At 46.9% G+C, this 16,272-nt stretch overlaps 2 protein-coding genes across 2 annotated transcripts; both read left to right on the top strand.

The window, feature by feature from the left end:
• Positions 1–176: 176 nt before the first annotated feature.
• N7479_004568 (putative ATP dependent RNA helicase) lies at positions 177–4,806 on the top strand (the record flags this gene model as incomplete). The annotated part of the gene is made up of 6 exons (XM_057252265.1): positions 177–933; positions 991–2,533; positions 2,584–3,881; positions 3,932–4,145; positions 4,198–4,525; positions 4,597–4,806. 6 exons carry the CDS (start codon positions 177–179, stop codon positions 4,804–4,806), a joined length of 4,350 nt encoding a protein of 1,449 aa, XP_057111590.1.
• A 7,882-nt stretch (positions 4,807–12,688) lies between these two features.
• Positions 12,689–15,533, top strand: N7479_004567 (KilA-N domain-containing protein; the record flags this gene model as incomplete). The annotated part of the gene is made up of 4 exons (XM_057252264.1): positions 12,689–12,706; positions 13,011–13,968; positions 14,048–14,180; positions 14,240–15,533. The coding sequence occupies 4 exons, from the start codon at positions 12,689–12,691 to the stop codon at positions 15,531–15,533; spliced, it is 2,403 nt and encodes an 800-aa protein (XP_057111589.1).
• Positions 15,534–16,272: the final 739 nt, after the last annotated feature.

The raw sequence follows: 16,272 nt of genomic DNA, 5'->3' as shown, positions 1-16,272 counted from the left end.
CGCCATTAAACAGCCATGGCCGACTCTTCGTTCTTTACACATTTCAACACTCTTTTTAGGAATATTTCACACCATATTTCACAGTATCTCACAGGCCAAATTAATTGGTCTTTGACCGCTGACTTTCAGCGTGCTTTCAAGACCCCTCCACCGGCCCCGCTGATAATTCAGCCATAATGCCGCCGAGCAGCAAGAAAAAGAAGAAGCCCGCCTCTAATCCGGCTCGAGGCTTTGCAACGGTCTCTATGCCCTCAAAGCCTAAGCCAGAGGCAATATCAACACCTTCTTCGGTCCCCGAAGAATCAAAAGCCACGCCGGAAAACGAGCCGCAACCTGAGCGCACTGCCGTACGCACTACAGATGCCGCTGCACCACAAACAACCTCCTTGTTACAGGATTACACACCGGAAGAGCTGGAAAGACATCTTGAAGAAGCAGAGCTTCAAATTCTGGTTGATAAATATGCCGCCAAGTGTAAAAATGACGCGGCACGCCAGGCCACTAAGCTGGAGAACGAACGTCGCGTTTTCCGACAGCAATCAGTGACATTGAGCCTTCTAGAGTGGTTGCCGACAGATATTCAAGACAGTATTCTCGAACTGGCCAGTACCGAAGAGCATGACTATCTTATAGCAGGTGGACGAATCACAAAACAGGCTGGCTCTGAGGAGGAACTATACAACAAGCTTTGGACCTTGAAGGAAACACTGCTCAAACTCGACTTCCCAGAAAACCGCGTCGAGGATGCGTTGAAGCATGTTTTGCAATATTTTGCTGGCAACTCAACCAATGCCGGTCGGGATGTTGTGTGGAATCTTGATGAAGCAATCGAATGGTTGGCCACACACAGTGATAAAAATGAATTGCCCTCTTACACACAGACAAATGCTCGCCAGCTGAAAGATGCGGATAGCGTCACCTCATGGATGACAGGTAAGCTGCCCCATAGCTTGAGGTTCTCCATTATAATATAATGCTAATTTGTAGCAGAATCGAAGACTTCAGGGACTTCCACTCCTGTTTCATCCCAAAATCGTAAACAAGGAAACAAGAAGGCTGATTGGAAGGCAGCAAAGGTTGCTCCTCCTATTTCATATGACTCAGACAGCTCAGTCGACCCAGATATCATGGTACCCGAATGGCTGGAGCTGCAGACTCAACTTTACAGCCTAGAGCCAGATCTCTTCGATCGCCCCGGAAAGGGAAAGAAAGGTCTCGGAGGTGCTGGCAATCTGTCAGATGACCCTGAAACCTCTAAACTACAGCGGAAGATTGCCAAGATCGAACGTGATGTCCTTTTCGAACGCCGAGAAGCAGAGTACATATGGGAGCAGAAGCTTGACGAGCTCAGAAAGGATGCTTCATTTATTCGGCGCCCGGTGGATAGAAAGAAAAAGTCTCCGACCGACGCAGAAGATCAACCAAAGCCCGAGATTAATGAAGAGCTAGATCCGACCCTCCTTGCAATCGATGGAATGGAGGATGCCCTTGGGGACTTGTTCCAAGCTGAGGCTGAGGATTCAGGCTCAATTTTAGGTCTTCCTCCTCCAGAGACCCAGACCTCGTTCACACTCCGCGACTTTGGGAAATCTACAGGCCTGAGCCCACGGCGAGTCTTGGAAGAGACTTGCAAATCAAGAGACTCATCTTGCGTGGTTGTCTATCAAGATTTCTCCTCTTCGAGCCATTCGAATCGAAAGGCTCTTGAGGTGCGATGGTCGAAACCCCAAGAAGCCCCATTCCCGTTAGCAGTAGAATCGATTACACACAAGTCAAATGCCTTGGCTACTTTTGTGTCAATGGATGCCCTTGCAACACCGAATTCCCAGCAGGCTGAGGGGTACGTGTCGACTCTGGCTTTGTTCATCTTGTTCCCCCAGAATTCCAAGGAAGGCAAGGCCTATCTACGATTGCCAGCGGTTTGGAGAGAACTCTGGACTGAGTTTGCAACACTGCAGAAGACCCAGCAGGATGAGATCGACAAAACTACCGTAAAGGAGTTGAAACGTCTGGTCCAAGAGAACCAAGGTACCTTTGAAGATGATGTCGTTCTATCTGACAATTTCCGGAAGAGAAATGGCGTTGCTAGCAAGCCGGGCGCCCCGATGAGAGGGTCTGCGCGTGACAATTTCTCAGGTGTGGATGACCGCTTGAAAGAAGCATGGATGGCTAAATCGTCTACACCCTCCTATCACCGCATGATACAGGGTAGAATGAATCTCCCAATCTGGGGATTTAAAGACGAGATCCTGTGTACGCTCGATGATCACCGAGCTCTGATCATTTGCAGCGAAACGGGTAGCGGAAAGAGTACACAGATTCCGTCATTCATTCTCGAGCATGAGATGATCCAAGGCCGCCCATGCAAGATCTACGTGACCGAACCCCGCCGTATCTCTGCAATCTCACTTGCTCGACGTGTCAGCGAGGAGCTTGGAGAGAGCAAGAACGACGTGGGCACAAATAAATCTCTCATTGGATTTGCGGTGCGTTTGGAAAGCAAGTTCACTCAATCCACGCCATTGATCTATGCGTAAGTTCTCCCTTCTCTCCCGGTTTGGTCACTCAACTAATATTTAATAGCACCACGGGAGTGGTTGTACGGATGCTCGAACGGCCCGATGACTTCCAAGACATCACTCATGTTGTTCTTGACGAAGTTCACGAGCGCACGATCGACAGTGACTTCCTTCTGATTGTGCTTCGGCGACTCATGCAGAAGCGACCTGACCTGAAACTCATCCTCATGTCAGCCACCCTTGATGCGCAACGTTTCTCAAACTATCTCGGCGGGGTGCCAGTTTTGAACATCCCAGGGCGAACCTTCCCCGTGGAAATGAAGTACCTGGAGGATGCAGTCGAGATGACCAATTACCGTTTGTCGGAGGATGCCCAGCACACAGTCCTCGACGATGATATGGATGATCCACCCACGGATGCTGACACTACAGGAGGTCTGCAGGCTAGTCTTGATGGGTACTCTAGACAGACCAAGGAGACTGTTATCAACATCGATGAGTACAGACTAGACTATGACCTGATCAAGAGGTTGCTTTTAAAGATTGCTACGGCTCCGGAGATGGTTCACTACAGCAAGGCGATCTTGATCTTCATGCCTGGACTGGCGGAAATCCGTCGCTTGAACGACGAGATCCTGTCCGAGCCAATGTTCCAGAGGGGCTGGATTGTGCATACGCTTCATTCTTCGATTGCCAGTGAAGACCAAGAAAAGGCCTTCAACATACCCCCGGAAGGCACAAGAAAGATTGTCATTGCAACAAACATTGCGGAAACAGGTATCACCATCCCGGATATCACAGCGGTGGTCGACGCTGGAAAGGAGAAGATCATGCGCTTCGACGAGAGACGTCAATTGTCCCGTCTTGTTGAGTCATTCATCTCGCGTGCGAACGCTAAACAGCGTCGCGGTCGTGCTGGACGTGTCCAGAACGGTATCTGCTTCCACCTATTCACTAGGTACCGTCATGAAAAGTTGCTTTCCGAACAGCAAACTCCTGAATTGCTGCGTCTTTCTTTGCAGGATCTGGTGCTTCGTGTGAAGATCTGCAAATTAGGAGAAGTAGAGCAGACACTCCTTGAAGCTCTTGATCCGCCGTCATCTAAAAACATTCGCCGCGCCATTGATTCATTGAAGGAAGTTAAGGCCCTGACAAGCAACGAAAGCTTAACCTCTCTCGGAACACAACTGGCCAAGTTGCCGCTGGATGTCTTCCTCGGAAAAATGATCATTCATGGGGCGTTCTTCCGGTGCTTAGATGCGACTGTCAGCATTGCTGCTATTCTTTCTTCCAAGTCGCCATTTGTGAACACAATCGGATCCAACTCACAACGTGATGCTGCACGGGTGACTTTCCGAAGAGGTATGTTAAGACATACCAATCTTCCACAATTGATAGTTAACGAATACTAGGTGACTCGGATCTCCTGACTGTATACAACGCCTATTGCAGCTGGAGACGCATAAGAAGCACCCCGGGGTTCAATGAATATACTTTCTGTCGAAAGAACTTCCTCAGCGCGCAGACATTGCTGGCGATCGAGGATATCAAGATGCAACTAGTAGTGTCAATTGCCGACGCAGGTCTTCTGACCCTAGATGCATCACAGAAAGCGGCCCTCAACCGGTAAGAGATTCTTTAACAATCAGCGGCCTCACACCTGCTAACCTACCCACAGTGCACGCTCCAACAGCCGAAACCGTCAATTCTTCGTCATCCCTGAAGATTTCGACGTCAACAGCAACAACGATGTGGTGATCAACTCGGTCATCGCTTGGAGTTTCTACCCTAAGCTTCTGACACGGGAAGGCAAGGGCTGGCGCAACGTCGGCAACAACCAGACAGTCACGCTACCCGCTGTTTCTGTCAACAAGAGGGCGGACTCGTCCGTCAAATGGTTATCATATTATAGCATCATGGCACGTGCCCGCAACCTCACCGCGCATGATACCAGTGCAGTGGATGAATTTGCTATAGCCTTACTGTGTGGTGATGCTGAGTTCAAGGTACGACAGGGATCCTTCGCATTTCCTTTCCCCCTTTCTTTTTGTCAATGAGCTAACAACCGCCGAAATAGATGTATGCCGGTGTCGTCTCGATTGACGCAAACCGTATCCGCTTCGCTGTGCGAGACTGGAAGTCTATACTAGCCTTGAAAATCCTCAACAGCCGCCTGCGCGAGATCCTCTCGAACACTTTCCGCAACCCCCACCGTCCGTTATCATATAAGCATCAGCAGTGGATCGACATTTGGCAACAGATCTTTGCTCAGGCTGGTAAGCGATGAATGTACCAGGCCTGAGGTGTGATTATGCTCTGCGCATTTGATGAGATATGCTTGTAAAAAAAGAAATTCATGATGAATATGGTTGGGTTGGGTATAGAAGTTCTGTCGGAATATTGCTAGCTTTAGAGTTATTTCAATGGACAAACATTCTCTTTTCGTTCAACTGATGCTCTCATGTGGTGTAAATATATATATATATCTTCGCATTTGGACTTTCCCGTTTTATCGCCAGCCGTTCAATTCTCTTTTCAACTTGAGGAAGAGATATACATATCTGAAGATGTACCACGTCTCAAGATATATTTACCGAATCATATCCTCCAAACCTACATCCTATATATCAATGCTCAAGACTCAACCTCGAAACACGTTGACTTATATATCGTACCGAGGCAATACATCTAGGATCCTGGCGATCTATCAGCAGGAACCGTAGCATCCCTACATGAACGACGGGAGACAGCATACTGCATCAACCACGTCTTCTAGAAGTGCGTTCAGGTCTACGGAGTACATAGCACAGAGCACTGCAGATATGCTCGTCCCCTCGAGTCAATGCACCGACGCTGTCAGCACTGATCCGTCGTGCGTGAACCATTGCATTATCATCATGACTCCTATCAGATCAAGATCAAAGCATAACTACTGCATAATCATAAGAACAAAAGTGAAATAAGCATAAAACCAAAGGCTTCTATCAGCCCAGCAAAAAAAAGTCGAGACCAAGCCTCTCGAACCTATTCCCACCATTTTTCCACCATTTTCCCACGGGAAACAATCGGTCTACAACGACTAGCCGCGATAATCCAATCCCACCATCCCAATCCCCAATCAAGGGATATACCACCCTCCCACCGCCAATACCAGCTCAACACGGATTATCCCTTGACACGAGACTTGCAGCCAATGCAGGTCCTCAATCAGCGGTGAGTACTCCGTACGTACCTCTGAAATGGAAATCGTGAAGTCTGAGCACACAGGTAAGAACCTTGGAAGAATTTCTGCATAGTGAAATGCCAACCCCGTCCACCATTCCCCCACCCCCAGTATTTCCCCAACCCGCACCAACCAGAGCAAAGTCTCATTTCCTTCAAAAAGCAAAAAAGCAAATAATAATAATTACGAAACAAATCCAACAGTCTTAAGACATACCAAAGACATAGTATGCATCACCCACACCAACCCCGATATGCACTTCATGCACAATATGAATGGCAGACATGCTTCGAGAATGTGGCTGTCCCCACGCGTACCAGTCTACGATCCGGGAATGATTCACATCCATAGACAGTATAGTTATAGTCAGGCTAGGTCGGCTATGTATAATATCTTATGCACAGCAACTCAGTCCGTGGGCACTTAACGGAGTATACTTGCTCTCAGACGCCCTGTGTTGGCACTTGGCAACTAGCTTGTCACTCTGGCCTCTGGTCCATCGTACATGATACTTGCATCTTGGGCTGCACGCTGCACGCTGCATGCATGGTATTTGCATTCTTCGATCGACTAGCGACGCCTCCCCGGGGAGAGAGAAGCGTGGATGGCGGGTGTGTTGGTGTCAGATGCACAGTAGGTACTATAAAATATGAGCTGAGACAGCAAAGAGACGGTGAGCGAGTTTCTCCTTTCCTCTTTGGGGGATTATTTGGATTTCTGCTCTGGCTCTCATCTCTCTGTAGATTGGAATTAGGCCTGGTGGTCCCATACTGGGATCTCCTTGTTCTAGACTTGCTTTTTTTTCTTTCTTTTCCCTTTATCATTGTCATTATCAGGGATGACACAGGGACACAGGGGAGAGTTGCTTATTTGGATACGATGTTAGTATCACATGGTCTTTGCAGAAAAGGTTCGATGTCTATGATTATGATTATGATTATGATTATGCTTATGTTTTTTTTTTTCTTTCTTTCTTTGGCTAAGGGCTGAAATGTTGGGGTAGTGCAGAATTTCTAGTCGACTTGGTTTTTGAACTAGTTAATATAGGATACTTTTTGTACAACATAGAAAGCAAGTTCAGATCTCACAGTAGCATACTTATGTCGTACATTGATAAACCTGCCTTCTATATGTCCTCCCATATATGGATGTATAGATGTATGGATGTACGTTGTGTCTAGTCATATTTCCTTATCTACCTCTTGAACGCGCCGATCGGCCGAAGGAGCCCGACATCGGCGAGTATGAGGATATTTTCTTTTTTTTTTAGAGAAAAAAAAAAAAGATTCATTTGAAGTATGCAATCTTAAGATATTTCATATTTGTATCACCTGTCCTCTATAATGGAGATAATAAAGCCATCAAAAAACATCAGACAACGGTCAACATACATCCCCATCAAGAGACCTCCACAGCAGCGGGTCACTGCATACCACAGATGGAGCTACGGAGTATGAGATAATCCTCTGTGCCACGTCTGCACGCAAGGGGGGCAACTGGCGGTGAATCCACACGATCTAGCCCTTCCTACGTGGTTGTTGCCACAGCCAGTCATTGTTGCGTCGGATCATCGATCGGCGGGCTGCTGGTACGTGAGGCCAATCATTGGCGCCGCTGGCTTGGATGGGGGGTTTTAGTCTCGTTACACATTTGGCCCAAGCCATCCTGGCTATTTCGGAGATATGAGGAATTTCAGGTATTGCTCTGAACTAAATGGTCACTCGAGCATATCGAATGGAGTAAATGACTCGAGAATAGTGGCGCTTGCTAACGGTTATGGCGGTTGGCTTATTCAACCATTTACTTACTTCTAGGGGGAAATTCAACTCAAGAGGGGATATGGTCATTAAAATTGTACAACATACCAAATACCTAAACATAACTACTTCAGACTAACTCCATAGTGTTCTCTCTTCCCCTCTCTCTTTTGCTACACAAGCGCTAGAGTGTGTGTGAGGTAAGATGAACGTGCAGTCGATCTCTTGGCTCCACGGGACAATGCAATGCGAGGTTAAATCCAAAGTTGCACGGCCCCAGCCTAGTTCCATCACGCCCAATCCTGGCTTCGTGGTGTGTTGTTATTCGCGCGAGGGAAGGTGGCGTCTCATAGTAATTTACCCCAAGTCACATGGAAAGCAGAACCAACGATTCGAATATTTATTCTAGGGTGGTATATGTAAGTACTTTGTACTTTATTATTCCGTACTCCATACTCCATATAGCGTCAAGGCTATACTCCGTACCCACTTAGGCAAGTGTACCTCTAGTTTATGGGGGACCTATTATAGCAAGTATACGCAAGTACTCCGTACACGGGGCTAATACGGGGGGCTATCTCGGTCGATTCCCTTTATTATCTTTTAATTTGCCCCATTTCTGTACAACACATCAATAGCCTGCAGGGAATATCCCTGCCAGTCATCGGCTCGTCATCGGCTCTCGCTCAAATTCTCCTCGTGTCCGAGTCTCACGCTGTATATCGTATACTCCGTAATTTATGCTGTACCACACCTCTCAAAGGCCTTGTACTCATTGTGTCGCCGATCGTCAGTCTGACGGCCTTATCTGGCATCAACGTCTGCCCAGGCGGCTTCGGGCATATTATAGGTGTGATGTACAGCATGGAGAAAGCATGGCAGCCCCTGGTGAAACATTATAGAGATAGAAAAGGGAATTTTTTTTTAAAAAAGCCTCGTATATAAATATGGTACAATTCGAAGAAAAAGCCAAGAAAAAGGAAAGAAAATCAGGAAAAACTAGACTAAGAAAGTCCTCACAAGAAAAGCCTGAAATCTGCACGGACAGAGTCTGCAGGGTAACTCGCTGCAAGGTACGGACGAACCCGTCGATCGACGCGAGATTGAGTACTTTGTAAACTGTGAAGTGGAAGTTTTAACCATGGGAGCCTGGCTAATACTAATACTAAGATTGTATGTAACACTTTGATCCACTCAGTTTATAGTCAGACGGAAAGCCCCGGAAGAGAGATAATAAATACATTCTATTTGATATCAAAGGATACACATTTCTATTTCAAATACTTGATATTATTGCTCTACTTATGTTGTACTCCTCGTTATACCTATCATAATATCTAATCTCCTTGCATTTTTCGGTTCAACGGTTCCATACGATGCATCCGAATTGCGGAGTTGCTCTAATAATTGTGTGGATTTATATTATATATAGTGGATCTGCTGATTTCAATTGTATTCATTATCTCGGGGAACAACTACGGAGTTCGGAGTACTCCAACATAATGATTACGCGAAGGAAAAAGCCACAACCGAATTACTGGCCCACACACTCCTTTCAATATTCATTTTATCGTTCAGCCTTCAAATCCTCCGGGCGCAGGCTATTTCCTTTTCCAGTCCAAAAAAATTCTAGTTGATTTAGGCGGATCCCCCCATGGCCCCTAAACTACTGTACGCTGTATGTGCAGCGGGTATCGGGCCGTCGATAGCGAGCTGCGGTGCAGGGATCGGTGGCTCCCCCCCCTCTTTTGTAATTTTCCCGGAGCTCTAGTGTGCCAGGTTGATTAGTACCTGCTTTCGTATTTTGCCCCTAATGTCTGCAAGAAAATAGTCACCCGTTCGCAGATTATTTTCAAAGATCTACAAGAAATTAAAGAATGTCATTGAAGATTACTCTACAGGTCTCCAGAAATCTGGCCCGTATTTTCCCGGCCCCATGTTCACCGACCTCTCTAGGGTCTGTGTGGCGGGATAGCGCCACTTGCAGAAGAATACAAATACTTATGTGATATTTGATATTTTTGGTATTTGGAAATCATATCATGATCTCCAATATAAATTAATTGAATCTAGGTCCATGTATAGTGGTCAATGCATAGGGTATGGAGTACGGAGTACGGAGTACGAAGTACGAGAGGGAAAACAAATTAGTCTGTCACTTTTTACTTTTCAGGAATGGGAATTGACATCTGTCAATGTACCGAGATTTTCGGGTTGAAAATCAACTCCATGAATAGTTTAGTCTACTTTGTATATTAGTGGGGAATAACTAGAGCAATATACAAAGTAGAGTAACAAAAAAAAAGGACAAAACGCAAGGGGACACTGACCTTGACCTTTTTTTTTTTTTTTTTACCTTGGGCTTATATGTTGTAGGAAGAAATAAGCGGTGTACTGGGGTTGAGTTGTCTTGACCTTCATCTCTTGCTCTTTTCCCCCCCTTACTGGGATCTGGCTCTGGGCGTTTTTTTTGTTGGGCACACTGTAGAAAAAAATTAGAAGACAAATAAATAGAACAAATATTGATGTTATTTGCTTTTATTACTCTTAAGGATTATCATCCCGGCTATCCCGAGTATTGGGAACAGATTGTAGACCTATGAACCATTCCAGGCTCCATTATTAGGCAATATGATCTACGCCAGTAACCGTGCAAGAAACTATCAGAAAAAAAAAGAGAAGAGAAATAATAGGAGTTTCTGGATGCATCATCACGGGGTCTCTTAGTTGGGATTGAGATGCTACGTATGAGCATCTCTCATTTCAATTCGGGCTAAAATTGGGTGGACAGCTTCTGGACTAATTGCTCTCTTTCTTTTCTTTCTTTTCTTTTTTTTTTTTTTTTTTGCTTTTTCCCCCTCTATTTCCCCTACTTTTCTCATTTCTCTTCAACCGACTCTTTCGGTAACCGCCTAGCCTCTGACTGGTCTCTTAGGTGGTACTTTACAGGGATCGAAAAAAAGAGAACAGACCCTTGATCTACTTCAAGCCACCCGTGTTTCGTGGTTCCTTCTGAGCCACTGATTCTTCCCCTCTGCATCCCTGGGGGTGTGACGTGCTTCTTTCCTCTTTCTCTCTCCACTGTTACTCACGGCCCGTCTTAACGCCCAGATCGTCCCGAACCATAAAAAGCAGGCAAGGCCTTGGTATCATTGGAATTATTCTTATAGGGAAAGTAAATTGAAGATAAATTTGTAACAGCTAATATAGTCCACTTTGAGTCTACAGCCGTGACAAGGTGTGATTTGAACTGAGGATTGATGACCGGGGATCGACCAGTAGTCACCTCTAATAGTAAGATATCCGAGAGGGGATAAGGCTCGGCCGATGTCCGGTGAATGACTCGGTGAATGATTCGGTGAATGATTTGGTGGATGATTTTAGCGCTGAGATTTGATAACCGTTTCTTTCAGACGGACCTTGCAGGTTAGCTTGTTCCATCTGTACCCCAAATAGAGGAAAAATGGGTTGTGCAAGCGCTGGCTCCAAAAGCGGGAGAGTGCAATCCGCAATCGACGGTGCAGCCGCCGCGCATTACCGGGTCTTTCTTTTTTTTTTACTTTTCCCCCTCTTGCAGCCGCTGACAGATGTCTTGCACGATGAAAGAGATGTCGATCTGGGATGAGATTTGAATTTCCTGCACACTATATTGTAGTTTGTCGTACTAGTTATATACTAGTATGATTAGGTGTAATTTACCCGTGTGTACATATATGTATTGTAGTATATAGTATCTCAACCATGGGTTTCAATCGTTAATCTCAAATGTCAACCATGGATATATTTCCCCCCATTTCTTCCCCCCGTTGACTGTCCATGGTTCAACTGAGTGGGACCCGCGTGGAGACATCGGGAACGGTCTCAGTGCCCAGTTCCTTTTTTTTTTTTTTTTGAAAGTCCGTTTATTTTGCATTGGGTATGAAACAGCATATATATCGGGTATATACTATATATATATATATATATATATATATACCACCTGATAATGTAGGGTATTCTAACCAACAAAAATAATCTTGCAGTCTTGCCCAGACAGAAATAGTATCCAGAGTCCAGAGTAACCCTCATTGTAATATAATATTTGAAATTAATTGAATCTGATCGGTTGACTCCACTAAGGAAATCAACTCCAAGATCCAGCGGGCCTATCCCGGCCGATCAACTGCTTTTCTGTCACACAGACCAGGATCCTCTTGAGAATTTCTCTTGATTTGGTTTTTTTCAAAGTATGAAAGTTAAGAAATGTCAATGGTTTGGTTAATAATGGGAAGGATTGACTTCTACACCTTTTTTTTTTTTTTGACGCTTAACTCGCTGCTGATCCGGATAGTCCTTACTTGGTGGCGTAGGAAAATAATAGAATATTACTCCCCTAAAAAAAGAGGAAACCAAAAAAAAACAAGATAATTAGAAAAGAAATGGAAAAAAAAGGGAAAAGAGGGAAAAGAAAAAAAAAACAAAAAAAAACAAAAAAAACAGCAGATATCGAGTGTAGAGAGGATGATCTGAACGCACGGTTCTGGTAGTCTTCTCTTCTCTCCACCGGGTCCACTGTGATTGATTCGATGGTCTCTTTCTCTCTCTGTTTTTTTCTTTTTCTTTTTCCTCTTCTCTCCCTCAAAAGACGGGGCAAGCCGGGATTTCTGCAGACAACATTCTTCTCTTTCTTCTCTTAAACTTAGTCAGCTTGTTATTTTCCTCCACTGATCGACTTTCCCGCTGCGGCTCAGCGTCATTTCGCTTCACCTTTTTTCCCCTCTCTTAACCGCTGGACTTCTCTGCTAAGTTTCACTGTACGATTTCCCTGTTTTATTTTAAGCTGCCTTATATCCCTCTTTGTTATATATTTTTTGGTCTTTTTTCTTTTTTCTTTTTCAAACGCCATATATCCAGCCTGCATAGGGGTGCGTTTGCTGCACCACCCCAGCCTCCACCTTTCTGTACGTCTAACGCACTTCTCTTCTCAACCCCCCCATCCCTCGACTGGCTGAAACTTTGAACTTTCTCTCTCCCCCCTTCATCTGGCTTCGGCCTTATTTTATCAACCAATGCGCTCCAATTTGAAGGATTCCTTCTTCAATGACATGATTCCTGCATGATCTTTTGAAACGACCTAAAAAAAACTTACGCATTTTCTGTTTAGTTCTGAAGCTACCCCGAACATTGATGTGTTCGATTGACGATTGTTAATGATTCTGATGACCATTGTGCTTCTCTGAATTCGTCTTTACAAAGGAAAAAAAAAGTCTTTATTACACTTCTGTCTAGACCTTTCAAGTCTTTACAAAAAAGGGTTACGACTTACTACGAAAGCTTCAACTACGATATTGCAACGTCCCCTGCATTGCCCGCATCTTGCATCACTTTTACTGCTAAATATCCCCCTCAATTTTTGAACGTTTGATCCTGAAAGCCCGTTCAATATTTCGTTTGCAATTCTTTCTTCTTTTTGCTTCCGTGCAACGTTTGCAAGTTTCTGTGGTTTTCCAATTCTGCAGCCTATATTGATAGCACGCCGGACGATATTTACGTCCGCTTCGCTTCATTCCTCCATTCCTCCATTCCAAACCGTTTATCCGTGCAACCGAAAAGCTGGAGCTGCCGTCGATCTCGCAGGTCCACACCCGCGGTCCTGCTGACATTCCCTGGTACAACCATCACGCGGCGGAACGACCGTTATTGCCCGGTGACAAACTCCCCGCTCTCAGCCTACCGACAGCCACCCAGGGCCTCTCCCGGACCGCCTATCACGATCCGTCCGTGACCAATTCCACCAACTCTAGCGCTCGCACGAGTCTGTCTGGTGCCTCTGTGCCGGTCAACGAACCTAGGAGCCCCCCGTCCTCTACGGACCTGTCTGGGACCCAGGGTCGACTTTCATTAGATTCCTCCGCCCCGACTGAATATAGCCTTCCGCCTTCCGTCAACGAAGGGTACTATCCTAGTCCGACTTCTCTCGGCAGCATGAACCAGGGCCAGCCGTATATGGATGTTCACTCACACATGTCCTCTGCTCAATCATACGCTCCTCAAGGCGCTACCGCAGGCGCTATGTCCCACTATCAGTACCACGGGCAGCCCCCCGTGATGCAGCCCGCGTCTTCTTATGCCCCGGCTGCTTACCCTCAATATGGATACCCCAGTGGTGTGACTTCCCCTCCAACGGGACACCCACCCAGTTCTATGGGTGGCCAGATGCCGGCTCAGTTGTTGCCGTTGCCTGGTAAGCTTCAAAGCCAGAGTGTGGATGAATATTCTGATCGTTATCAAGTGAGCAATCACGCTGTGGCGCCCCCAAGTGGGTATGGAAACAATACCGGTGCTCCCCTACAAGGCTTCGTCTTTGATGGTACTGGTCAAGTTGCTCCTCCGGGAGCTAAACCACGAGTGACAGCCACTTTATGGGAAGATGAGGGCAGCCTCTGCTACCAGGTGGAAGCAAAGGGAGTGTGCGTAGCCCGTCGAGAAGGTGAGTTGATGCTACGGCCGAAAGGAAAAAAAAAAGGTTCGATTTGAAATATGGTTTTGACTGACTTATCATTTTGCAGATAACCACATGATCAATGGCACAAAACTGCTTAATGTAGCTGGTATGACCCGCGGTCGACGTGATGGAATTCTCAAGAGCGAAAAGCTTCGCCATGTTGTGAAAATTGGGCCGATGCATTTGAAAGGTGTCTGGTATGTACTTTGAGCCCTCAAAGTATGCACAGCATCAGTTGCTAACTCTTACTCTTCAGGATTCCATTTGAGCGTGCTCTGGAATTCGCCAACAAGGAGAAGATCACTGATCTCTTGTATCCACTCTTTGTGCATAATATCGGTGGTCTTCTATACCACCCGGCCAACCAAACTCGGACCAACTTGGTAGTGCAAGAATCCCAGCAGCGACGCTTGGAAGGCCCTCCCCCAGGTCCCCAGCGCACCCCGTCTGGGTCCCAGCAACCCCCGATCCACCACCACCACCCATCTCTGCAGACACCCATGTCTTCTCACATGTCCCAAGGCCCAATGAGTGGCCAGCCAGGCTCCAGACCAGGTCTTGAGCGTTCCAACACCTTTCCCACGCCACCTGCTAGCGCATCCAGTCTGATGGGTGTCACCAACCAAGGCAGTTCATACGAATGGGGCGGCCAAGTGCCACACACACAACCCCTGTCTATCGACACCACACTGAGCAACCAGCGCTCAATGCCAACCACACCTGCAACCACCCCACCGGGCAACAACATGCACGGTCTGCCAGCCTACCAAAGTCAAGGTTATGACAGCTCAAAACCTTACTACTCCGCGGCACCACAAACGCACGCTCAATACGCGCCGCACACCCCACTCACCCAATCAGGGATGCCCACCTACGGCCAATCCCTGCCCAGTGGGTACATGAAAAGCGAAATGGCGCCACCAAATCCACGCCCCGGCGCTTCAGAGCCCGAAACCTCCGAGCGCGACTCAAATCGCTACAGCCAGAGCAATGGGCCCGGCGAGGCTGTTGCCGAACACGATCAGGAGTATATGCAAGATCACAGCGCTGGCTACAACTCCAATCGTGGCTCCTACACTTACACCACAAACCCTTCCGTTAGCTCCCTGACCGGCGAGCATTCCCAACTCACCCCGGAGATGACCAGCTCCCCGAGCCAGCAAAATGGCTCCGGTCGCATGACCCCTCGCACGGGTGCTGGCCCCCCTCCCCACTGGGCCTCGGGGTATAACACTCCTCCCCGTCCCGCTGCCGCCACTACCCTGTACAACGCTGTCAGCGATACCCGCGGTACCCCGGCCAATGGTACCTCGGACCCTTACTCCATGGCTTCAACCACTGCTCCAGCTTACACTGCTGGAAATGGTTCACTTAGTGCGGGCAGCAAGCGCATGCGTGAAGATGAGGATATTCGCCCCGAGAGTACAGCGGAATATGAGACATCAAAGCGCCGCAAGACCATCACCGATACCACCCTTGGTGGTCCGGTTGGTGGCCCGCCTATTCTTCAGCCGATGAAGCCCAGCAGTGTCATGGCTCGCCATCGGTGAGTGTGATTTAATTCTGGCTTCTGGCTAGCTTCTGGCTAGCTTGTGGTTTTGATTCTTGTTCTGGTTCTCTTCGGGTCTTGTCTGGTTTTTGGATTCTATTTTTTTCCCCTTCATCTTCTCTATTGGTCTCTTTCTCGGAGTTTGTTTTTCATGATAGACTGCGCATGCACACCCCCGCATGGCGCGTCGTGGCCTTGTCTGTGTCTTACCACGAACACGTGGAGACCGACAGACCTCGGCGGTGTCGAAACGAAACGAAGCTCATTTGTCTCTTGTCTGCGTTTGTTTATGTTTTCAGGCTGAATCTTGCAATATCTAACCTGTGTGGGGAGAGGGAAAAGACCTAGGCGCCAGATCTATTCACCGTCCAACACTAGAACCCCATTTCTTGATACCTCCATGTTGAAAGACTTGTCCCTTGTTGAAGACGTGGATAGTGATCGCAAACCTCGACGACTACGATGTGACGAATCTCTTATGAACGAATTTTCTTTGTGTGATGACTTGACCACGAGCCATCTTCATTAACGAGTTGTTTTATTTTCTCTTTCTTTTTCTTTTTCTTTTTATCATTCATGCTTCATCATTTATTGTGCATTTGTCTTCTGGGGTTTGAAAAGGATATTCTTTCTGGCATGGCCTCGGCTTTGGTTTTACTCCCCTCTCTACTTCTTTGCGCTGCTTTTGCTATTGCTTTTGCTACTGCCACTCTACTAGAGAGATGATTATCATGGTAATG

The sequence above is a fragment of the Penicillium vulpinum genome, assembly GCF_028829585.1.
Source record: "Penicillium vulpinum strain IBT 29486 chromosome Unknown utg000002l_segment0_segment0, whole genome shotgun sequence".
Classification (NCBI taxonomy): domain Eukaryota; kingdom Fungi; phylum Ascomycota; class Eurotiomycetes; order Eurotiales; family Aspergillaceae; genus Penicillium; species Penicillium vulpinum.
This window is presented reverse-complemented; position numbering and strand designations above follow the sequence as displayed.